General features: G+C 46.7%; 1 protein-coding gene across 1 annotated transcript in view; it reads left to right on the forward strand.

Moving 5' to 3' along the window:
- EPS15 (epidermal growth factor receptor pathway substrate 15) overlaps positions 1-25,634 on the forward strand; it is a 792,619-nt gene that overhangs the window by 635,685 nt on the left and 131,300 nt on the right. Inside the window, exon 20 of the mRNA XM_069232684.1 lies at positions 15,902-16,041. Within this exon, the coding sequence (XP_069088785.1) occupies positions 15,902-16,041 (140 nt within the window). The remainder of the gene's footprint in view (positions 1-15,901; positions 16,042-25,634) is intronic.

Below are 25,634 nucleotides of genomic sequence, written 5' to 3' on the forward strand. Positions count from 1 at the left end.
GAGAGAACGCGCATTGCTTGTTGTTCTGCAGTCTCCAGTATCCGTTGCAAGGAGCATTGGGGGATGCGTTTCAGATGTCCTGGAGCGGCCAGTTGCTTTACGCGTTTCCCCCATACCCTTGATTCCTCGGGTTCTGAGGACGGTTCGTCAAGACCGGGCCCAAGTCATCTTGGTGGCACCGGACTGGCCGAGAAGGGTATGGTATACAAACCTGCTTCAACTCTCTGTGCCCTCCGCTCCGTCTCCCGCTCAGGGCAGACCTCCTCTCGCAGTCGCAGGGGCAGGTTTTACACCCCCACCTCCAGAGCCTGCACCTTCATGCCTGGAGATTGAACGGGGCAACCTGAGTTTGTTTTCTCTCCCACCGGATGTAGTGGATGTTATTCTATCGTCCAGGCGACACTCCACTAAATCCATTTATGCCGGCAGGTGGGCAAAATTTGTGGTGTGGTGTGGGGAGAATCAAAAAGATCCCTTGAAGGCCCACCTTTCTGATATTCTTTTGTTTGCTCTTAGTTTATGCAAGGAAAGGCTGTACGGTAGCTACGGTTAAAGGTTATTTGGCGGCTCTGTCGGCTTTTCTTTGCCTTCCGTACCAGCCTTCTTTATTTAAATCTCCAATTGTAAATAGGTTTATTAAAGGTTTAGGGAATACGTTTCCTCCCACGCCCTTTCACATTCCTCAACGGGACATGAATCTGGTATTAACGTTTTTGATGGGTTCGCCTTTCGAGCCCATGCATTCATGTCCATTGAGATACTTGGTCTTTAAGACTGTTTTCTTAATTGCGACCACATCTGCTAGGAGGGTTGGGGAGCTTCAAACCCTTTCTGTTAAACCTCCTTTTACCTTGTTTTTCCCTGATAAAGTGGTGCTGAAAACCAGGGCGGCTTTTCTGCCAAAAGTTGTCACTCCTTTTCATATAGGGCAGTCTATTACCCTTCCCTCGTTCTACCCGCCTCCCCACCCTTCTAAAGATGAAGAGAGGCTCCATAGGCTGGACCCTAAGAGGGCGCTGAGTTTCTACCTGGAGAGGACTAAAGACTTTCGCTTGGATGATCAGCTGTTCGTAGGGTATGTTGGACAGCGAAAGGGCAGAGCGGTCCAGAAACGAACACTCTCCAGGTGGGTCATCTTGTGTATTAAAATTTGTTACTCTCTGGCGAAGAAAGTCCCTCCTGAAGGTATCAGGGCTCATTCTACTAGGGCAAAGTCTGCTTCCTCGGCCCTAGCGAGAGGAGTTCTGTTAGTAGATATATGCAAAGCGGCAACTTGGACGTCCCTCCATACCTTCGTAAAACATTGTTGTTTGGACTCTGAAGTGAGGAGGGACGGTCATTTTGCTCGTTCGGTATTGCAAGATTTCTTGGTGTAATCAGGCAGGCACCCACCATCGAGTGAGGTACTGCTTTGGGACTCTATTCATAAGGTGAGGAATCCACAGGTAGTTGTATCCATCAGAAGAACAAGTTACTTACCTTCAGTAATGCTTTTTCTGGTGGATACATTAGCTACCTGTGGATTTCTCACAGTCCCTCCCGCCTACCCGTTGCCTGCCTGATTGCACAGATATCTTGCAAAAGTTTTTATATTTGTTTATGTATATATATATATATATATATATATATATATGTGTATTTATGGGTGTAATCTATTACTTCTATTTCATGTGAATATATGCAATTATGGGAAGTATTCTTGTGTATATGTATTTTTCTTTACGTTTTTTATGGGTAGGTTCTCACCTGTTCGCCTCAAAGGCACGTAAAAAATGAGGTGAAACTGACGTCAGTACGCCGACGAGGACCTCTTATTGGCACGTTGACGTCAGACGGAGTCACGTGGAGCCGTGCCATTATGACGTCCTCGTCGACAGCTAGGAAGAAGACTTTCCGTCGGATGCTGACGCAAGAACAAATTCATAAGGTGAGGAATCCACAGGTAGCTAATGTATCCACCAGAAAAAGCATTACCGAAGGTAAGTAACTTGTTCTTTGTGGCATGCAGTGCTGTAGATGCACATATGGTCAGCCACCTCCATGCAAGCTTTTTTTGTTGGTGCAGATGCATTTTCTCTTTCTTCCTTTTGCATGCTCATCAAACCTTCCTTTGATCCATCTTCATCCTCATCAGCTGTGTGGAATCTAAGAGTAGAGCCAATGCCCATGTGCATTACTAACCATAGGAGGAGGCACACCTTGTGACATATACCTTGTGACTCCATAGTCTTATTTGAGGAAACACCAGGTTCGACGGCATGTGTAGCTGTAGATACACGTTGTGCATAAGCTCGCCGTCTAGTGGTGGGTTTGGAGTAGTACAATTGTTTTTTGGTTCGAAGAAAGTTTTAGAGTCACAGGATCGAGTGACTCCTCCTCTCGGTATTACTTTGCATGGGCATCGAGTCCTTTGTTAGATTGTTTTTCTCTGCTGTTTGGTTCGGATGGGTTCTCCTCTTGCTCAGAGTTCTCTGCTCCAAACAGTCTAAAACTGTATTTTTTTTGTCTTATCATCATCGTCGGTATTGTTTCCGAATGCGTACTGTTTAGTAATTCAACTCTCGTTTCCTTATGCTATACTCTGAATCAAATTTCTCGACCCTTTAGGGAACAGAATGGCCCTCTTCGGGCCTACCCCTTCGACGTGGTATTGAACAATGCACCCCTAATGAAACATAATCCATTTCGATTTTGCCCTCAATGCCATTCAAAGTTTCAGCACATAGACCATCAGGTTTGTAATTTCGGTTTTTCACCAGACCACAACGACCAGACCTGCGATGGGTGCAGTTCTTTTCGGTCAAAGAAGACACTTAGAGATCTAAGAGCTTGTAGAATAGAAATGGCGTCTCGACATACAGATGATACACTGGACATCTTCGGCGATGAGCATGCACAAGAAGACTTGGAAAAGGCGGTCTTCTTTGTTCATGATTCAGACTCTGATGTGCAGTCCGACATCGAGAGTCAACCATTGCAACCAGCACAAACTGTAAGTAAAAAAATAAACACGTTCCCAAAACAACCACAAAAGAGGTCACCAGTCCGCCACTACCTTCCAGCCTTCCAGCCATGGTCGGAGCCGAGAAATGTATTCAAATGCCTCACATATCAGCTCGGCACCAAAAAAAGCCAAAGAAAAATCTCTGGCATCGACCTCCAGTACCTCCATTTTGGCACTGATAAAACAAAAACTATATGGTGGTCCAGTGCTGGCCACCTTCGGAACCGAAAAAAACACAAAAGTCTTTCAGTGACACTGGACAGTCTATAACAACCCCCACATCACAGGTGGAACCAATTTTAGAAGTTATGGACCCTAGGCGTCGCCAACTTCAAATTCAACAAGGAACAGGGCAGATTATAACATCACCTCTGCTACCTTTAAAGAGGAAGTTAACTTTTCAAGAGAGTCTTGATTCCTCTACACCTCCAAAGAAGACTACCAAGGAAAAGACTACTTTTCATACTCGTATATCTCCACCTTTACCTACTTCTCCACAACATACTCCTCAACCAACATCTACCCCTCATTTAGCATTCATACCACCTAGTTCACTACCTGGTGGGTCTCAAGATATAGGGGATACATTAGACGAACCGGACCCATGGGATGAGTACGACCCGGATCCTATTACACAAAATGATCCAGCTCTTTCCCCAGCTAGACCTTCACTACCTGGGAATTCCACATCATAACGTCCACATGTATAATGAGCAAATAGATGAAGATTTTTTATTTGACAAACCTGGTGCAAGACAGTCAGTTCCTTCCAATGCTTCCAGGCATGCTCAGTCAAGCAGAAGAAACATTTAAAGAGCCGGCTAGAGCAAGGGTTATTACTCCTAAAGTTGATTAAAAAAAAAAATGTATAAGGGTGCACTGATCCTTTTTATATAAAAACACAAATTCCTACAGACACTGTTGCATCTACTGCACACAAAAGGGCTATTAGTCAGTCAACAGAAGACACACCACCTCCTCATAAGGAAAGTAAATAAAATTGGATGCGGCAGGGAAACGAGTGGCAGCTCAAGCAGCCAATGACTGGCTAACTGCTAATGTTCAGGCTTTACTATCTAGATACGACACAGCTCACTGGGATGCTATGGAGGAACTTTTACAATACCTACCAGAGGAACATCGTAAAAGAGGAGTAAAAATTGTAAATGAGGGACAAACAGTTCCTAATAACTCCATTTGATGCCGATACAGCAGCACGCAGTATTAACACAGGTGTCATCATAAGGCACCATGCCTGACTCAGATGTTCAGGATTTAAACAGGAGGTACAGCAGGCAGTTTTAAATATGCCTTTTGATGTAAAGGGTTTATTTGGTCCACAAGTGGATACCACACTTGAAAAATTAAATAAGGACAATCAAACTGCCAAAGCAATGGAGCCTTACAAGCCAGCACACATAGGGGTAATTTCCGTTGTGCAGGGTTTACCAGAGGATTTAGGTTATCATTTCAGGAACATTCCACAAATCAGCCTAAGCCCACTTCTCAATACACCAGAGGTTACTTTAGAGGAACATATAAAAAATAATAAGGGAAGAGGAAAACCATCTACATCTAGAGGCTCCTCATCCATCACTTAACAATGACTTACCACAAACAAAATTAACACACACCACTCCTGTTGGGGGAAGGTTACATTTTTTTTATTTATTTTTTTATATCCCCCTAGTGGACTCAAATTACCACAGATCAATGGGTTCTTCAAATTATACAAAATGGTTATTGACTGGAGCTCATTAACACTCCACCAAATATACCCCCTCGTACCCATAGACTCTCTCAAGATCATCTCTCTTCTCAAAGAGGAAGTACATTCCCTTCTTAAAGGAGCTATAGAACCAGTACCATTGCAATACCAAGGAACAGGAGTTTACTTCCTGTATTTTCTAATCCCCAAAAAAGACAGGTCTCTCAGACCAATATTAGATCTCAGACCCTTAAACTACTATATCCTATCAGAAAATGTTCATATGGTCACTCTTCAGGATGTTATACCTCTATTACAACTAGGAGACTTCATGACAGCGTTCGATCTAAAGGACGCTTATTTTCACATTCCCATTCATCCTGCACACCTCAAATACCTAAGATTTATGGTGGCAAGAAAACATCACCAATTCAATGTATTACAATTCGGAGTCACAACTGCTTCCAGAGTATTCACAAAATGCCTCGCAGTGGTTAAAGCACATATCAGAAGAAAACAAATTCACATGTTCCCTTATTTGTACGATTGGCTCATCAAAGCCAATTAATTCCCACATTGACAAAAACATACTCAAACTACAATTAGTCTCCTACACTCTCTAGCGGGTTCACCATAAACTACATCAGAAATCATATGTAACCTCTCCAAACACAACCATATCTAGGGGCTATCCTCAATACACAATTAGGAATAGCCTTTCCCAACCAAAACAGGGTCCAAGCTTTTCAGGCATTAATTGAAATATTAAAACAGAACCAAACATACACAGTAAGAACTGTAATGAAACTGTTAGGAATGATGGCATCTTGTATTGCTATAGTGCCTCATGCCAGACTTCAACAATGTCTCTCTTGTCAGTAGTATCAGGCAAAGGTCAAATGGAAGATCTAGTGTTGTTGGACCACCAAACTTATCTCTCTCTACATTGGTGGAATATCACAAACTTTATGAAGGGGCAGCCCATTCTAGACCCTGTGCCTCAGATCACTTTCACAACAGATAGCTCGAACAACGGTTGGGGAGCTCACCTCCTCAACCTAACAATTCAAGGGATATGGGACAATACTCATCAGTCTCTTCATATCAATTACCTGAAACTAGAAGCAGTATTCTTGGCAATGAAAGCATTCCTTTAAAAATTGCAGCACAAAACAGTGTTGATACGTACAGACAACATGATTGCCATGTACTGTCTTCAAAAACTGGATGGGGGGGGAGGGGGTGGTGGACACAATCTCAACAACTGTCCCACCTAGCACAAACAACATGGAAATGGGTGATTCATCACCTTATTCACATAATGGCATAATATCTCCCAGGGACAGATAACCATCAACAAACACACAAGTGGGAACGCCACCCACAAGTCCTTCGTCAATACTTAAAAAAATGGGTAACACCTCAAAAAGATCTGTTCGCAACATATCAAAACAAAAAATGCCAAACCTTCGCCTCCAGGTACCCACACCCTCAGTCCAAGGGCATTGCTCTATGGATGAGTTGGTCAGGGATATTTACTTACCATCCCCCCCCCCCCCCCAACACTCTTACCATTCCTAGTACGGAAGATAAAACAATCTTCCATCAACATGATCTTATTGGCCCCTGCATGGGCACGCCAGCCATGGAACACAACACTTTTAGAACTCTCAGTTGTTCCTCGTCAAAAACTTCCTAACAGACCAGATCTTCTGACACAAAAACAGGGACAAATAAGACATCCAAATCTCAGATCACTCAACCTAGTGATATGGGTTCTGACTACAATTTGGATATTTACATTTACCACAGAATGTATGGATATCCTTAAACAAGCATGCAACCCTACCACTAGACAATCCTATGCAGCAAAATGGAAACGTTTTGTTTGTTATTCCCAAACAAAAATCATTGACCCTCTTTAACCAACACTACAGGACATTGTACAATATGTTACATTTACAAAAAGCAAATGTAGCCTACTCATCTATTTGTTTACATTTAGCCGCCATATCTACCTATCTTCAAAATAGACAACATATTTATTTGTTTAGAATTCCAGTAATCAAAGCATTTATGGAAAGACTAAAAAGAATAATTCCACTAAGGATTCCTCCAGCTCCATCTTGGAATCGTAACATTGTGCTCACAAGGCTCATGGCTCTACCCTTTGAGCCACTTCACTCCTGCCCTCTACATTTCCTTTCATAGAAAGTAGCCTTTTTAATTGCTATCACCTCCCTTGGGCTTGTCAGTGAGCTTCAGGCATTAACTTTAGAAGAACCTTTCTTTCAAGTTCATAAAGAAAAAATTGTATCAAGAACAAATCCAAAATTCCTTCCAAAAGCAATTACGCAATTTCATATTCATCAAACAATAGAATTACCAGTTTTCTTCCCAAAACCAGAATCAGTAGCAGAAAGAGCTTTACATACTCTAGATGTTAAAACAGCTCTTATGTACTATATAGATGCAACAAAACATTTTAGGAAAACAAAACAATTTTTGTGGCTTTCTCCTTACCACACAAAGCAGATCCTATATCTAAAACTACTATAGCAAGATGGATAGTCAAATGCATTTAAACTTGCTATACTAAAGCTAAGCAACAATTACCTGTACCACCTAGAGCACATTCTACTAGGAAAAAAGGTTGCATCTATGGCATTTTTAGGTAACATACCTACAGGCGACATTTGTAAAACACCACACACCTTTACTAAACATTATTGTGTAGATGTCTTTGCCAGACAACAAGCAAATGTTGGACAAGCTGTACTTAAAACACTTTAAACAATTGTAACTCCTTCACACTAGCCACAGCTTTATGGAGGGACGGCTTTACAGTCTATGCACAACATGTGTATCTATAGCTACACATGCCATTGAACGGAAAATGTTCTTTACCAGTAGACATCTGTGCGTGGCATGTAGTGCTGTAGATTCACATGCTCCCTCTCTCCTCACCGGAAGTGTATACAGGTTGCAATTTGGTCATATATATGTATATATATATATAAAATATACATATATAAATTCATTGCATGGACATCTTTTCTATTCTACTATGCATTTTTCACTTCTTCACTCTCACGCCTGCGGAGAAACAATCTAACAAAGGGCTCGATGACAATGCCCAGTATTACCGAGAGGAGGAGTCACTCGATCCTGTGACTCAAACTTTCTTCGAACAAAAATAAGTTGTACTACTCCAAATCCAACACTAGATGGCGAGCTTATGCACAGCATGTGATTCTACAGCACTACATGCCACGAACAGATGTCTACTGGTAATTAACATTTTCCTTACAGACTTAAGAGCCCAACACCAGATAGCAAGAGTATGCAGAACATGTGAATCTACAGCACTACACACCACAAACAGATGCTGACAGGGTAACATTCCTTTTTGTCTATTTTGTCCATTGGCCAGATGAATAAACACTGGTAAAACATATATATATTTTTTTTTAAACAGCACCGTAATCCCCCAAAATAAACCCTGGAAACAGGAAGGGGTCGGTCTGATATTTATTCTGCTTTCAGGAAGCATGAAGTTTAGCAAAAAAAACACTGTAGGAAACTGGCACTTGTTGCAGTTTAAACCACCCCCCCTCCTCCCCTCCCAAAAAAAAAGCACACACTTTTTGCCTGATATTGATGCTGACTTGTATGAGTGTGCTGGGATCTTGCTAACCAGGCCCCAACCCCAGAGCTCTTCCTCTAACATCTACCATTGTTTCCACAACTGGGACACCTCTGGCTCACAGATAAGTCCCAGGTAAAAGGTACCTGTGGTACCAAGGGCCCTGTGGCCAGGAAAGGTCCCTTAGGGCTGCAGCATATGTTGTGCCACCCTAAGGGGCCCCTCACCAAACACATGCACACTGCCATTGCAGATTGTGAGTGTTGGTGGGGAGAAAAAGGCAAAGTCGACATGGCATCCCCCTCAGGGTGCCATGCCCACAAAACACTGTCTGTGGTATAGGTAAGTCACCCCTCTAGCAGGCCTTACAGCCCTAAGGCAGGGTGCACTATACCACAGGGGAAGGCATAGCTGCATGAGCAATATGCCCCTACAGTGTCTAAGTCGATTCTTAGACATTGTAAGTGCAGTGTGGCCATATTTGGTATGTGGTCTGGGAGCTTGTCATTACAAACTCCACAGTTCCATAATGGCTTCACGGAATACTGGGAAGTTTGACATCAACTTCTCAGCTCAATAAATCCTCACTGATGCCAGTGTGGGATTTACTTTAAAAAATGCACACAAGGCCATCTTAGAGATGCCCCCTGTATTTTACCCAATCCTCTAGTGTAGGACTGACTCGTCTGTGCCAGCCTCCTACTAGCAGACAAGTTTCTGACCCCATGGGGTGAGGGCCTTTGTGCCCTCAAAGGCCAGAAACAAAGCCTGCTCTGGGTGGAGGTGCTTCACACCTTCCCCCTACATGAACTGTAACACCCGACGGTGAGCTTCTAAATCTCAGGCATCGTGTTACAGTGGCCCAGGGCACTCCAGCTAGTGGAGATGCCTGCCGCCAGACAAAGCCCCACTTTTGTCGGCAACTTCAGCGGGAAATTTAGGAAAAACAAGGAGGAGTGACCACTTCAGCTGGGACCACCCCTAAGATGTCCAGAGCTGAAGTGACCCCCTCCCTGCAGAATCCTCCATCTTGGGTTGGAGGACAGGGACCAGTAGGGATAGGAATGTGCTCCCCTCCCGAAAGGGAGTGGACACAAGAAGGGTTTAGCCACCCTCAGGGACATGAGCCATTGGCTAAGGCCCTCTGACCCCTAAAATGCCCCCAAATCTTGTATTTAAGGGCTTTCCTTAATCCAACTCACCAGATTCTTGCCAACCTGACAAGGAGGAGGACTGCTTAGCAGAAACCCCCAGCAGAGAAGAAGGAACATAACTGCTTTGGCCCTAGCCCTACAGGCCTGTGTCCTGCTTCAAAGAACCTGCAAAAGACCAGTGATGCGCCCAGGGGGACCAGTGACCTCTGCCCAACTCCTGAGGACTGCCCTGCACGCAAAAGGACCAAGAACTCCTGAGGACAGTGGCTCTGTCTCAGAAAAACCAGTGACCAAGGACTCCCACCTCACTCCGGATGCGTGAGTCCTGACCCTTGTGCAGCCGACGCCCAGGTCCCCGTGTCCAGGTGGTTTACCCAGCAAGAGAGGGTCCCCAGAAGATTGCGAGCAAGTATCCACCCTGGGTTGACCTCTCAACCCCTCCATGATTACGCCTGCAGAGGGAATCTCGAGGACTCCCTTGACCCCGAAGCTCCAGGCGAAGATACCCGACGCCTAAAGACACACTGCATCCGCAGCCCCTAGGCCTTGGTGAAACGGACACCCAGTGCATCCACGTTCAGCAGGCGGCCCTCCTCCTGTCTGGCCAGTGGTGTGCCCGAGACACCCCCCTGGACCTCGCCTGAAGCCTCTGAGTGACCCCCCAGGATCTCCTCATAGACGAGCATTGGAAGTCCAATGTCCTGTTTGCACCTGCACCCAGCCACCCCTGTGCTGCTGAGGGTGTGTGTTTGGTGCCTACTTGTGGCCCCTACAGTGCTCTTCTACTCCCCTCTGGTGTGCTCTTCGAGTCGTGGGTACTTACCTGCAGGCAGACCTGATTCTAAGTACCCCCTGTCTCCATAGAAGCCCATGTTAAAATTGCTCATCTTTGACCTCTGCACCCAGCCAGCCCATTGTTGCTGGTGGTGGGTGTTTGGGGTTAACTTGAACCCCAACTGGTGGACTTCCTAAAACCCGGAGATTGAAACTGTAAGTGTTGTACTTACCTGTAAACCAATCTAACTTTTCTCCCCCACCCCACCCCCCCCGGACTTGTTTCTGAAAATTGCACAGTGTCCATTTTTTAAACAGATTATTGCCAGTATTTCAAAAACTGTATTATTTACCTATTTCAAGCAAAGTACTGTTGATACCTGTGTGAAATACGAAACTTTTAAGATACTTAACAGCAACTTGAATCTTGTGGTTCTAAAAATAAATTAAGAAAATATATTTTTGCTATATAAAACCATTGGCCTGGAGTTAAGACATTTAGTGTGTGCTGTTGTCTGTATGTGTACAACAAATGCTTTGCTCTACCCTCTGATAAGCCTAACTGCTCGACCACACTACCACAAAAGAGAGCATTGGTGTTATCTATTTTAGCCTCTAAGCCTCTGGGGAACCCTTGGACTCTGTGCACACTATATCTCATTTTGATATAGTATATGCAGAGCCAGCTTCCTACAAACATTAACAACGAAGCTAGTTTGTACAGTGATTTATGTTTTCCATAGACATTTTTAAATAGTAGCCCAAATCTAATGCAAAATCTTTCATTGATAAAAATGCCTGTTTATTGTAAACCATACTAAAGCATTTTGTTTTAGAAACATCTTAAACGTGTGATGCACTAAAAAGTTTGCCTTCTCTAAGCTTCCCTCCATTATGTTAAATTAATCTGATAGAGACATCTATTTGTAAATTATTCACCTTAGAATTTCCCCAGACATCAGCCTGTATCTGGAGATCTTTCTCAAGCAGTACTCCTGCATGCCGGTAGGTGGCATCAATCAGCACTGCGTCTATCAGCATCTTCTGCGCCGGATATGACATTGCGGGTCCTATACTGGTGCCACCCCAGTGCACTGACGCCAGTTCTTTTTTTTTTTCTGCGCCAACCAGCTCTGATCCAAAGAAAACCTACTCTTCAGTCATTTTTTGACTGGTCTTTTTTGACTTTTTTGAGAGTTTGACTACTGGTGGTCGAGGGATGTCTTCGCTTAAGGGTTCAAGCCCTGCAGGTCCTGCTATTGGGCGATGTCTGTGACAAATCTACACCTCATGTGCCTTTGGTGTCTGTAGCACAACTACGACCCAAAGTCGTGCTCTGAGTGTCGGGCCATGAATCTGAAGGCTTTGAGGGAGCAGTCCCTAAAGCTGATGGCGGCCTGGCGCTCGACTCCACATAAGTCCAGGTCTCGGCCGGGAGGAAGGTCTTGGGACCGGTTGTACAACAGGACAGTTGCCCGCCATCGCCCTGCAGTGGGTGACCCAGGTTTCCTTATGCAGCACACTATCCCTGAGAGCTTGTTTATCCAAGCCTCAACCTCCACAGGCGCATTCCCTTCTGCATCTCTGGATAAGGGAATCCAAGAGGCTGGACACACTTGGGAAGAGATGTTTTCTTCTGCTAGTTGTGGCATAGCTTTCCATGAGCACTGCATGTCTCTTGGGCTATTTCCACACGCAGTGGGATGTGGTTGAGCAAGTGCTGCCACAGATCCCGGAGGGGGTGCGGGCTGTACTTACCCAAGCAGTTGCTGATGGGAGAGATGCAGCAGAGTTCACGATTCGGTGTGGACTGGTCACGACCGACTCACTGGACAGAGCAGTTGCTTCAACAGTGGCCCTGATGCGCCATGCCTGGTAGAGGAGTTCTGGCTTTCTCTGAGATGTCCCAGCAATCTTCTGGACATGGCCTTTGATGGCACCTGTCTCTTTGGAGAGAAAGCTGACTCGGCGCTTGAGCGCTTCAAGGATTCTCATTCTACAGCCAGGTCCATGGGCCTTACGGCAGCCCCTCGTCCCCCCTAGTCTGCTTTTTGCCCCTTTCGTGGCTATGAAAGGCGCAGCAGGCCACATCCGAGGGCATGCTGCCCATCCTCTGCGTGGGATCAACTGTCCGTGTGGATCAGGGAGCCAGTGGTCTAGCAGGTGCTCCACCCAAAACTTCTGCCCCCCAACCTTCCTAGTCTCACTCTTCCCCACCAAGGACCAGTCGGAGGCAGGGTTCACCATCGTCTGCTCGGCTGACAATCAATCATGTCAGACAGGTGGGTTTTGCAAATAGTCCAAAGAGGCTACTCCCTCCCCTTTGAGACTACCCCCCACAATCCACACCACCATCCTGCGATCAGATGGGGAGATCACTTGGCACTTCTCTGAGAGGAAGTTACAGCTCTCTTGGCCAAGGGAGCAATAGAGAGGGTCCCTGTCCCAGAAGCAGGTTGTGGTTATTCCTGCTACTTTCTGGTACCCAAAAAGGACAAGGGTCTCTGCCCTATCCTAGACCTCCGATCCCTCAATCTCTTTCTCTAGCAGGAGAAGTTCAGATTGCTCACTCTGGCTCAAGTTCTATCTGCCCTGGACCAAGGAGACTGGATGGTAGCGTTGGACTTGCAGGATGCATACTTGCCTGCCCACAAGCATTACTTGCGGTTCACAGTGGGTCACAAGCATTTTAAGTTCACCGTGCTTTTGTTTGGCCTTACCAGTGCCCCTCTGGTGTTCACCAACATGATGGCGGTACTTGCAGCTCATCTGCACAGATCAGGGGTTTCAGCCTTCTATCTCGACGACTAGCTGTAAAAGGCGGGCTCGCACCAGGATGTTGTCTCCCACCTCCAGACTACAGCGGACCTCTTGCATTCACTGGGGTTCATTATCAACATGCCAAAGAAACACCTGACTCACTCTCAAATGCTCCCTTTCATTGGAGCTGTTATGGATACAGTGCAGTTTTGGGCTTGTCCTACTGAGGATCGAGTTCAGGGTATTCAGGCTTTGATACAGATGTTTCAGTCTATCCTGGATTTCGGTGAGAATGACTCAAAGGCTGCTGGGCCTCATGGCCTCATGAATCCTCCTGGTAGCTCATGCCAGGTGGCATATGCTGGTCTGCAGTGGGACCTGAAGTTCCAGTCAGCACAACATTATGGGAATCTCTCCAACATGGGTCAGATCTCGGCGAGAACGGCACGAGATCTGCAGTGATGGCTAACGAACTGCAATAAGGCCAGAGGCAGATCCCTCTCCCTTCCTCACCTAGATCTGACAGAAGTGACTGATACAGCACTCCTGGGATGGGCGGCTGCCTAGGAGAGGCGGAGATCAGAGGGATCTGGCCTCCGGCGGAGTCTAGACTCCACATCAACCTGTTGGACCTCCAGGCAATCAGACTAGCATTAAAAGCATTTCTCCCTCTCTCAAAGGGAAGATAGTGCAGGTGTTCACGGATACCACCACCACCATATGGTACTGCAACAAGCAGGGTGGGGTGGGGTTGTGGACCCTTTTTCAATAGGCTTCACACCTCTGGACATGGCACGAGCAACAAGGCATTTCCCTGGTGGTACAACGTCTGGTGGGCTCTCTGAACGCCAGAGCGGACGAACTCAACTGACCGTGCTTAGTCGATCACAAATGGGATCTCCATCCACGGAGTGGCTCAGGGTCTCTTTCAGCAGTGGGGAGAGTCTTGGTTAGATCTGTTCACCTCAGCAGAGGGTGCACAATATCAACAGTATTGCACCTTCAAGTTTCCAAGGCGGCAATTGATCGGTGATGCTTTTGATCTCGAGTGAAACTCTGGCCTCCTGTACGCCTTTCCGCCCATACCACTTCTGCCCAGAGTTCTCAAGAAAATCATGAACGACTGGGCCCAAGTAATACTTGTGGCTCCGGACTGGGCATGAAAAGGCTGGTATCCTGAGATACTGAGCATGTCCATCGATCCTCCGAACAAACTATCCCTTCTGGAGGTTCTTCTGTTGCAGCAGCAGGGGAGGGTTCTCCATCCGAACATGTCCAGTCCCTACCTTCTTGTGTGGAGTTTGAGCTGTGGCAGTTGACAGCTTTTTACCTTCCGGCTGAAGTCTGTAATATAATCTTGGCAGTCAGGCATCACCACATCAAAATTGCACACGCCTGTTGTTGGAAGAAATTTGTGGCATGGTGCACAGACAACTGTTGACCACCTTTTCCCTTTGTTCTGAGGTTCTCTTGTTTATCCTCTGACTCAGCAGGGTTTGCGGTTGCCTGATCAACCTTCTTTCTGTAAGTCTCCCATTGTAAATAGGTAACATAAAGGCCCTATTTGTATGTTTCCTCCTTCATTATGCCCCAATTGGATTTGAATTTGGTTCCGATGTTCGTGACGTGTGCTCCTTTAGAGCCTCTCTACAATTGTCCTCTCAGGCTTCTCACTTTGAAAAGAGCCTTCCTTGTGATTATTACATCTGCCCGCAGGGTGAGTGAGCAGCAGGCATTGTCATCTAAGCCACCCTACAATTCCATCTATCCTGACAGTGGTGCTTTGCACTGGGGCCTCCTTTCTGTCGAAAGTAGTTGCTCCCCTTCCATGTAGGCCAGTCCGTCACCTTGCCTACTTTTTACGCACCCCACATCCTTCTAAGGAAGAGGAGAAACTCCACCACCTGGACCCAGAAAGAGTGTTGGCATTCTACCTTGGTCATACCACAGAGTACCGGGTGGATTATAACTCTTCGTTGGTTATGTGGGTGCGAGAAAGGTCATGCGGTGCAGAAGAAAACTATCTCCAGATGCAATAAAATGTGCTACGCAATGGCTAAGAAGCAACCCCCTGAGGGTTTCTGTGCTCATTTTACCAGAGCTAAAGCTGCGACCACTGTGGTAGCACGCAGAGTTCTAGACCTTGACATCAGTCAGGCTGCAACATTGGCATCTCTGCATACGTTTACCAAGCACTACTGCCTGGACAGTCAGGTCTGTAGGGACGGGTGCTTTGCCCGTTTGGTCCTCCAGGACTTTCTAGTATGATCTTAGTTCGCAGACCCACCTCCAGAGGTGATACTGCCCGGTCTATTGAAAGGTAATGAATCAGCAGGTGATGTCTCTATCAGAGGGACAAGTTACTTGCCTTTGGTAACTCCTTATCTGGTAGAGACAATATCTAGTTGAAGATTCCTAAATGACTCGCCCATCCACCTGCTCTGAGGACTAATTTTTAGAGACAGCTACTCCCTTTCAGAGCCTAGTTTTGATGCACCAGTGGTCAGTGTTCTTCCTGGCTCTGCATTTCTGGTGTGGAAAGTTGTGAAAAGAAACTGACTTCAGCCCCGCGGGTTGGTGCCTATATAGGCCCAGTGACTACATATCCGGCGCGGACGATGCCGACGATGTACGCAGAGCCAATTGATGCCACCTAGCGACACGCAGGAGTACTGCTCGAGAAAGATCTCCAGATCCAGACACAAGCTGCTGAAATTCTAAGGTAAGGAATCTGCAACTAGTTAATGTCTCTATCAGATAAGGCATTACCGAAGGTTAGTCGCTTGTCCTTCACCAAACTAAAAAGGTAGAAAATTACATTTCCTTTTAAAAATCTGTTTGTTTTATCTTCTAAGATCCTTTCGGAGGTGACCCGTTTAAAGGTTCAGACCCTTTCGGAGATGACAATTATTTCAAGGAAACCACAGCTGATCCATTTGTTGCTGTGGCAACTGACCCTTTCAGTATACAAATACCAAACAGTACCATCTCTTCAGTAAGTATATCATTTCCCTTCGAGGTACTACGTACACTTTTGTCTTTGAATAACATCTCCAGAAGTGATAAACTAAATGTGCATGTCCATTAAAATTTATTTGATTACTGTTTGCCTACCCTTAAAGGGCAATCTAGTAAATGAAGTCACAATAATTTTACAAGCCATAAAGACTTCATCAAACAAAGGAATATTCCAGAACCCTTGTCGATGGTGATAGTTTATCATGTTAGATTGGGTAAGAGGACAGACTTTTTACTTTTCAGTGAATGGCCCCTTTAAATCATGGAAACCAATGCCACTGCTTTTGGAGAGGCGCAAGCATTTACAAACACACTTGAAAATCTTACTTAGAATGAAAATCATCACACAGGTATTTTATGCTTTCTTCACAAAGTGTACTGCTGGTGGTGTTTACAGTCCTGGTTATAGTCATTGCTGGTACCTTCATTTTATGTTTCACCATCTTCATTCTCCTATTTTCAAGGCATCAACTTTTTTTTTTTTTAAATGCTTATGGGATTCCATAAGGACCAGTTTGTCTAGTGTAATAACTTCTAGAGCAGAGACAGCCAAGGTGGATCTTTTTTCATTTTCACCCAACCAGGTGCTGTATCCTTAACACATTTTGTACTTCCAAATTGCTTGACTTGTCGGGATCCTAGGGGGTTTTCTTCATCATTAGAATGTCCAGCTGTTTTGCAAAACTGTAGTCCTTATAAATTACTTACTTGGAATCCACACTTTCTCTCCACTGGTCTATTCAGTGTATTTCTTTGTTCACTTTTTTGAATATTTCTTTATTGGCAGTTGAATAACCATAATTATACAGTATCAAAAGAAATGGCATACCAGATTATACAATGCTGCCCGGACACGTGCAGCAGCTTCGTAAGGAGCAATTATTAAAGATAGATATTGGATAGACAATTTCTGTAAGCCAAATAAGTGATACCATAGAAGTTGTGGCAAACATTTTCATAACGTACTTCTAACCATCGTGAAACGACATGAAACAGTAAACTGCCCCCGCTCCTCACCCCTTGTCAGACTTATGGAATATGGTGCATTACAGATTATAAACAGAGTAATTAAATCTATTCTGTTTAGCATAGGTTTTGAAAATCGAGTATTCAGCACCTAAACATTGACGGAAGCCTGCCCGCAGCCAGTGATCATTTGGTTTGTGCCGTGTGCATGCACCCTCCCAACAGCTCATTACACCCCACATTTTCATCGCCCCTACCCGATTGTGGAGAGCCCTCCTTCCCAAACAGGCCAGCTCATGTCACTGCACCCCATGAAAGGAGGTCTTTTTAACCATTTGATCTTTTCATATGTGCTTCTTCTGCACCCGCCCATTCCAGTACATCCCTTTTCCAAGTATTTATCTCAGGGGGGTGTTGTGGGGAGTGTATCGCGGTGCCACTATAAGGCCTAATTGATCAAATTTATTGCTTAGTTTTCTTTTTGGCCTTATAAGGCAGTAATGCCAACAAACTTTGCTTAAGTGTGAATGCAGTCTCCCACCCTGTGATTGTTTTTATGTATTTCTGTCCAACATATTTTAATCACTGAGCAGTTCTATGTCATATGAAAGAAGTCAGCATCCGACTGTCCTCGGCAAGCACAGTCAGAAGAACTGTTTGGGTAAATATTGTGTAGCTTTTTCGGCAAAAGATAGGTCATGAGGACATAATTATTCTGAACCAGCTTAAACCTAGTGTTAATTGTGATTTTTCGTACTGATGTGTTTATTTTACTTCACTCCTTAGTAGTAATAGGCACCTCACTGGCTCGCTGCCAGACATCTTCAAGTTGGAGCGGTGGTTATCGCCTATTTGCCCTTAGGGCACGATATACGTGTGTGATTAGTTAGCTACCTCCCGCCATAGCAATCAGTGTTTGTACTGTCTGTGAGGGTTTGGGCAGCCTCTGGGAACGTTGGCCACAGTTCTCTTGCAGTGGCTGCAATCTTCGCTTACTGCAGAAAATATCCGCTACCCACTCCGACTGTATGACTCCCTGGACTGTTATAAAACGTCCCCCTGGGTACCGGTCAGAAAGCATTAAGCACCCTCCCTCCATTTTTTGGTGGACACTGTTTGGTAAATCTGCACAAAAGGGTGTGTGATCCATAGATCAAGTTGGGGGGCAAATGATGCCTGCCGTAATATCCATTGCACAACCGTTCCCAAAGTGTACATAGCATGCGGAATATGTGGGGAAGTGTATCAGGTTCGCCCGCACCAACAACTGTTCAGTTGGTGACCCTCGTGTGCCAGCGGGCAGAGACCTTTCCCAGCTGTCAGTGTCTAGCCAGTGGACTGTGTGTTGAATCTGAGAAGCCAGATAGTATAGCTCAAGATCCATGAGCTCCATACCTCCCTTATCCCATGCTCTCCACAGCGTAGCCCGCCGGATCTTACATTATTGACCCACAGTAGGTATACCAGAAGTTTATCTAAGTCCCTAAATACCTGATGAAGAAGTTTGTACGTGGAGCCCAGGAGGGCATACAAACATCTGGGCAAGATAACCATTTTTATTAGCACTTCTGCCCATGAGAGACAGTTGTAGGATCCATCTGTTGATGGGCGAAGGTTGCGAAATGACCTGTCCAGTGTTTATCTCACAGGCTTGTCTCACGTCACAAGTGACATGAATGCCTAAGTATTTAATGCTATCAGTTTTCCAAGGAATCCCTACCTCTGTCATGGTTTTTATCCGTCCTATGGAGATTGTAACTCCTGTTCACGCACAATCCGGAGAGTTAACCAAATTCATTCAGAACTTTTATCAGGATAGGTGCTGAGTATTTCCAGCTGGCGGAGGTATGCCATGGCATCGTCGGCATATAGTGAAACGATGGGTGCAGTGTGGCCCACCTGGATGCCCATCCTCCCTGAAGGAAGCTGGCTCTGCATATACTATATCAAAATGAGATATAGTGTGCACAGAGTCCAGGGATTCCCCAGAGGCTTGACAGAGGCAACAATAGATAATACTAATGCTCTATTTGTGGCAGTGTGGTAGAGCAGTTAGGCTTATCAGAGGGTAGTGTTAAGCATTTGTTGGACACACACACAAGCAATAGAAGAAACACCCACTCAATAACTTAACTCCAGACCAGTAGGTTTTTATTTAGAAAAATATCTTTTGATTATTTCTGGAACCACAAGATTCAGTTTGCAGGTAAGTACATAAAATGAAAGGTACTTTACATAGATATAATCAGGACTTTGAATGGAATCAACAATGTATACAGTTTATTTAAAATGGCAAAAAGCTATTTTTAAAAGTGGACACAGTGCAATTTTCAACAGTTCCTGGGGGAAGAAAAGATTGAACAGTTTTACAGATAAGTGTTCGACTTACAGTTCCTATCTCTGGGTTTTAGGTAATCCATCGTTGGGATTCAAGTTAACCCCAAACACCCACCACCAGCAACACAGGGCTAGTCGTGTGCAGATGTCAAAGAGTAACTAAATTAACTTTGCCTCCTATGGATACAGGGGGGGGTACTCTGAATCTGGTCAGCCGGCAGGTAAGTATCCGTGACTCAGAGGGCAGACTAGGGGGGGTTTAGAAGAGCACTGAAGGGGCCACAAGTAGGCACCAAACACACACCCTCAGCGGCACAGGGGCAGCCAGGTGCAGGGTGCCAACAGGAAGTGGGGTTTTCAATGCAGATCTATTGCGGGGACCCCGGGGGTCACTCAGAGGCTGCAGGCAGGGGAGGGATTTCAGGCACACCACTGGTTGGACAGGGCAGAGGGCGCCTACTGGTCAATGCTGATCCGGGGGTCAGGTTCTCCGAGGCCTGGGGGCTGTGGGTGCAGTGTGTCCTTTAGGCGGCAGATATCTTCGTCCGGAGCTCACAATCGGGGGGTCCTCTGGTTTTATCTGCAGGTGTCGTCATGGGGGCTTGAAGGGGTCAACCCAGGGTGGGCTCTTGTTCCCAAACGCCTGGGGACCCATTCTTGCTGGGTGGACCGCCTGGACACGGGCCATGGGCGTCTGGTGCACAGGGGTCAGAACTCGCGCATCTGGAGTGAGGTGGGAGTCCTTGGTGGAAAGTTTCTTTGGGGCAGAGCCACTCTACTCAGGAGTTCTTTCTCCTTTTGGGTGCAGGGCAGTCCTCCGGAGTTGTCCGAGGTCGCTGGGCCCGCTGGACGCGTCACTTTTCTTTTTGCAGGTTCTTTGACGCAGGAGACGGGCCGGTAGGGCTGGAGCCAAAGCAGTTGTTGTCTTCCTTCTATTCTGCTAGGGTTTTCAACTTAGCAGTCCTTCTTCTTGTGGGTCACCAGGAATCTGGTGTGCTTGGTTAAGGGAGGCCCTTAAATCCTGGATTTAGGGGCATGTTAGGGTCAGGGGGCAGTAGCCAATGGCTACTGTCCCTGAGGGTGGCTACCTCCTCGTTGTGCCCACTCCCTTTGGAGAGGGGGACACATTCCTATCCCTATTGGTCCCTGTCCTCCAAAGGAAGTTGGAGGATTCTGCAGGGAAGGGGGCTGACCTCAGCTCTGGACACCTTAGGGGTGGTCCTGGCTGGGGCAGTCATCCTCCCTGTTTTCCCTAATTTCCTGCCAGACTTGCCACCAAAGATGGGGCATTGTCCGGGGCGGGGGTGGGCATCTCCACTAGCTAGAGTGCCTTGGGGCACTGTAATTTGAGGCTTGAGCCTTTTGAGGCTCACCGCCAGGTGTTAAAGTTCCTGCAAGGGGAGGTGTGAAGCACCTCCACCCAGGACAGGCTTTGTTTCTGACTACAGAGTGCACAAAGGCACTCACCCCATGTAGTCAGAAACGCATCAAAGTGGCAGGCTGGCACAGACTGGTCAGTCCTACACTAGCAGTTGGGCTAACATACAGGGGGCATCTCTAAGATGCCCTCTGTGTGCATTTTTCAATAAATCCCACACTGGCATCAGTGTGGGTTTATTGTGCTGAGAAGTTTGATACCAAACTTCACAGTATTCAGTGAAGCCATTATGGTGCTGTGGCGTTCGTAATGACAAACTCCCAGACCACATACTCAATATGGCTACACTGGATTTACAATGTCTTAGAATGGATATAGACACTGTAGGGGCATATTGCTCATGCAGCTGTGCCCTCACCTGTGGTATAGTGCACCCTGCCTTATGGCTGTAAGGCCTGCTAGAAGGGTGACTTATCTATGCCACAGCCAGTGGTTTGTGGGCATGGCATCCTGAGAGGGGTGCCATGTAGACTCTTTTTCTCCCCACCAACACACACAAGCTGTGAGGCAGTGGCATGTGCTGAGTGCGGTCCCCCCGGGTGGCATAATACATTCTGCAGCCCTTAGAGATCTGCCCTTGGTACGATGGGCACTTTTTACAAGGGACTTAACTGTGTGCCAGGGCTGCGCCAATTATGGGAACAAAGGTACAGTTTTAGGGAAAGAACACTGGTGCTGGGGCCTGGTTAGCAGGGTCCCAGTACACTTTCAAATCATAACTTAGCATCAGCAAAGGCAAAAAGTTAGGGGGTAACCATGCCAAGGAGGCATTTCCTTACACTCTTCCTCTAGGGTGGAACCCCTGTGCACTGCGACTGTTGCAGAAACCAGTCGTAGACTCCTGCTCCGATGGATCTTCAGGCTTCAAGTACCCCAGCCCACAGGGCAAGGGAGAGTCCTTCTTGCTTCTTTGGTGCAGCTGAAGTCTTGCTGACCCCAGAGGATGCACAGCCATGGAAATGTTGCAAAGTGCTGACAGGAGCTACAGAAACAATGTTGCAGGGCGAAGGTCGTCTCGGAGTTGCAGGCTTGTTCGATTCCTGTGAAGTCCAGCAGCGGTTCCAGTGGCCAGGAGCAAAGCGGTCATTGCATAGGAGTCCTGGTGCAGTCTTGCATGACGAATCTGGGGACCCACCTGCCAGGGAGTCTCTAAATAACCCAAAAAGGGGCTTGGTCACTTTGCAAGGTGAAAACCTATCAGAGAGGGGTCACTGACGTCGCCTGCCTAACCTGAGCACTCAGATGCTCCGAGGGGCCCTAGCCAGTCTTGGTTTCAAACCAAACCATATACTAAGAAAGTGGAATGCGAATGTCGGGCTCCTACCCAAAGAAGTAAAATCGGTAGAGGAGAGCCGGAGGAACTAGGAACCCCAAAAGGTAAGTACAAGAGTGCCCCCGAGCGACCAGGAGAAGAGGTAAGTACGTGGTTCCCCCCAAACCTACCAGAGGTACTTCAGAAAAGGATAATGCAATACTCAGACAAGACTGCAAGAAACCAAAAGTGGATCCTGGAAGAGGAAGACCTGGAAAGGAATGCGACTAAGTCTAGTTCACGTTGGTGTGTCTGGTGGTGGCAGGAGCCACTACCCACCTGTTTGTGGATGCAGGACCAGGTCGACGGTGGACAAAGACCATCAGCAGTACAGCACTGGAGCAGCTGAAGAGTTCCTGAAGTGATGCAGTCGACGTCCCACGTCAGAAGAAGGATTGCATTTGGGAAAAACTCCAACAAACCTTGGCAAAGGCAAATGTCGTTGGAGAAGAAATGCTGGCTGCCAGGGACCAACACGGTCCAGGACTCCTCCCCTCATGGAGGGGAGTCCCGGGTGACCCTCAACAGTGAGGAGAGTCACAGAAAGAGGAGGCAGCCCCCACAGACGCGACCCACAGGCAGCAAGCACAGGAGTCGTGGTGAAACCTACGCAGTATACCTAGAAAAGAGTCCCATGTTGCTGGAGAAGCACACAGAGGGCTGAGCGTCACAGGGAAGATTGCTGGGCTGGTGCTACACAGAGCCTGAAGATCCCTTGGAGGAGATGCTAACAAGCCTGGGTAGCTGCAAGGGACGCAATGTACGGGGGGTACTATCCTGCGTGGAGAGGCAAGGGCTCACCGTCTCCCAAGTTGGACAGCTGGTAGAGAGGACCACTCAATCTGACCACCTGTGATGCAGGATCCATGCAGCTCTGGAGGACAGGAGATCCACGCAGCCAGTCGTCATTGCAGTTGGTGCCTCCGGAATCAGGGGAGTGACTCCTTCACTCCAAGGGAGATTCCTTATTGCTTCTCGTGCATACTGAAGACTTGTCGCCCACAGTGGATGCAGAGCTGGGGAAATGTGACAGTTGCTGGAAGGAGTAATGGAAACAATGTTGCAAGAAGTCGTCGTCCCTCTAGTTGCAAATTGTCGGTTCCTGGATGGTCCATTTGCAGTTCAGTGGCCGAAAGGTGAAGTAAACGTTGCAGAGAAATCCTGCTGAAATCTTGCACATTGCATCTGAGGACCCATCCAAAAGGGAGAGGCTAAATAGCCCAGAAAAGGGGATTGGTCACGTTGCAGGATGACTACCTATCAGGAGGGGAACTGTGATGTCGCCTGCCTGTCCTGGACACTCAGATACTCCCAGAGGCCTCTGCCCATCTTGGATTCAAGATGGTAGAATCAAGTGGCCACCTGGAGGAGGGCGGGGGTGTGGCCATGTCGCCGACATTAATGGCCGCGCGGTGGTGAGGATCCTGCGGCGGCTCCTATCAAAACAGAGATCTGCGGTCGCTGCATCCCGGTGACCGCAGCGATGACGGAGCGGTGAGGAAGAGGGGATGGAGGTGTGGAGGGTGTGCCCTGGCAGCCGCATTACGGGGTGTTGATGCTGCGGGCAGCGCCCGCCAATCTACGCACATCAGAGACCCTAGGTGACAGTGGCCTTGGGTGAGCTTGAGGCACAGGGCCTACAAGTGGCGTGGTGGCGATGGTTGCTCTCCCCTCCCCACCAGGACCAGATTGAGACCAGGCAGAGCACTGTCAGCCCGCCTGGGCTTGTGCATTGGTGGCTGCTGGACATTGGGGACCTGGTGCGACCATTCCTACTGGTGTTACGGAGGGACCGGTGGGTGCCCCACTGCCGTGGGGCTTTGGCCTGTTTGCTGTCCCGGGGCGGATAGTGGCAGCAAGGGTGGTCACTGTTGCCCCCTGCCGCGCTGCTGGCCCACTGGGGGGGGGAACAGGGGAGAGATTTGGGGGGGGCGACCGCACATATACTGAAGGTTTGACCGGCCTCAGATCCAGTTCTGAAGCTGCATTTCTCGTCTGGATAGTGATGATTCAGGCCTGATCTGTCCCCATTACGTGCAACAGTTACATCTCGCTACCAGGCAGGCCCCCTGTATGAGCGTGGGGGCACCCATTTAAGAGCATACATTTTTATGGAATCGATATTGAAATAACTCGGTTTTGAGACAATTCAATGATCTTGAAAACAAATTAGTAGTATATGTGTCAGAGCTGCAAAATAATGTGTGCATAGAGTAATAAACTGCCTTTAAAACTGCTGCTATTTTCTAGCCTAGATATAGACATGCTCAGATATTTGTTAGAATGTTGGGAAGATGCAAATGGTGCACTGTTTTACATAATTCGCGTGTGTATTGCGACCTTCTGACTGACCAGACTTCTGTTTCTGCTAACATTAAAAATTATTAAACTGAATTCCCGACACTGGTTCTATGTATTTATTTACGAGTGGTAGCATGGGAAAAAAACATTTTTGCAAAAAACTGAACTGCCTTAACTTTTGTCCCACATAAGCTGGACTGAAGATGCAATAATAAATTGAAACAGCCCTAGACTATATGGGAAATGAGTTTGTCTGGGTTTAAGAATTAATTATGGAAATAGGGTCTTTGCAGGGACATATTTAAAGCATGTCAACATTTTTAGTATTTATTTTGAAAACTGTTTTATAAAAAAAAAATGTTTTGTATGTAAATCATATTGTATAGCCCAAACCTAGCCAAAAGGCAGCGGAGCTCTGTTAACGCATCAAAGACAAGCATAAAGTCAATGAGTGATAGGAGAGATAGCTGAGTTGTGGACATTTACTGTGTTATGATGTAGTGTTCTTCAAAGAGGTGGGTCTTCAACTCAACTTCTTACAGTCTGTTTTCATATGAAACCAACCGCTACTACTACTGGGGATTTTTATTATAGAACCTATCTCAGTCTTAGTGTGTCTTTATTTCCTGCTATATTTTATCTTTGAGAATTTGTAACTGCTTTTGAACCATTGGTTTGTTGAGGGGTTGGAGAAGGTGTGAGCAGTTCTGTTTTGGTTTTTGCGAAATGTTTTACTCTGTAAGGTTTATGCTTCCTGTCGGCTATTTTGGTTAGGCCGTGCTACTTTGGAAGTCTGTGGTATATTGGGCCTTCAGATGTCTGAACCGAAGGGCCATACTAACTATAAAAAGTGGCCTGATGTGTGGACGCGCGGCTGACACGACAAAGGTAGCCTGTTTTCACTCGTCCATACCTGGGCGGTGCCAGGGGCCAAAGACTCTAGTCTTTTGAATAGGCAGAACATCCATTACTCTGCTTCCCAGTTGATATCTTACCGCCTGAGCTGCACAGTTAGTGCACTTACTCTTTGGACCTGTGGGGGCCTAGGGTTCTATTTATAAGCATTGTGATTTTACTCCTAAGTCTCTAGCCCCGCGCACAGGTCTCCTGGAAGGAGACAGTGTTACAAGTTTCAAGATTTTTTGTATTAATTGCTGCTCACTGGTGTGCCACCACGCAGAAATCTTGGATTTTGTCATGGATCGTCCACTGGATG

Source organism: Pleurodeles waltl, chromosome 4_2 (assembly GCF_031143425.1).
Source record: "Pleurodeles waltl isolate 20211129_DDA chromosome 4_2, aPleWal1.hap1.20221129, whole genome shotgun sequence".
Classification (NCBI taxonomy): Eukaryota; Metazoa; Chordata; class Amphibia; order Caudata; family Salamandridae; genus Pleurodeles; species Pleurodeles waltl.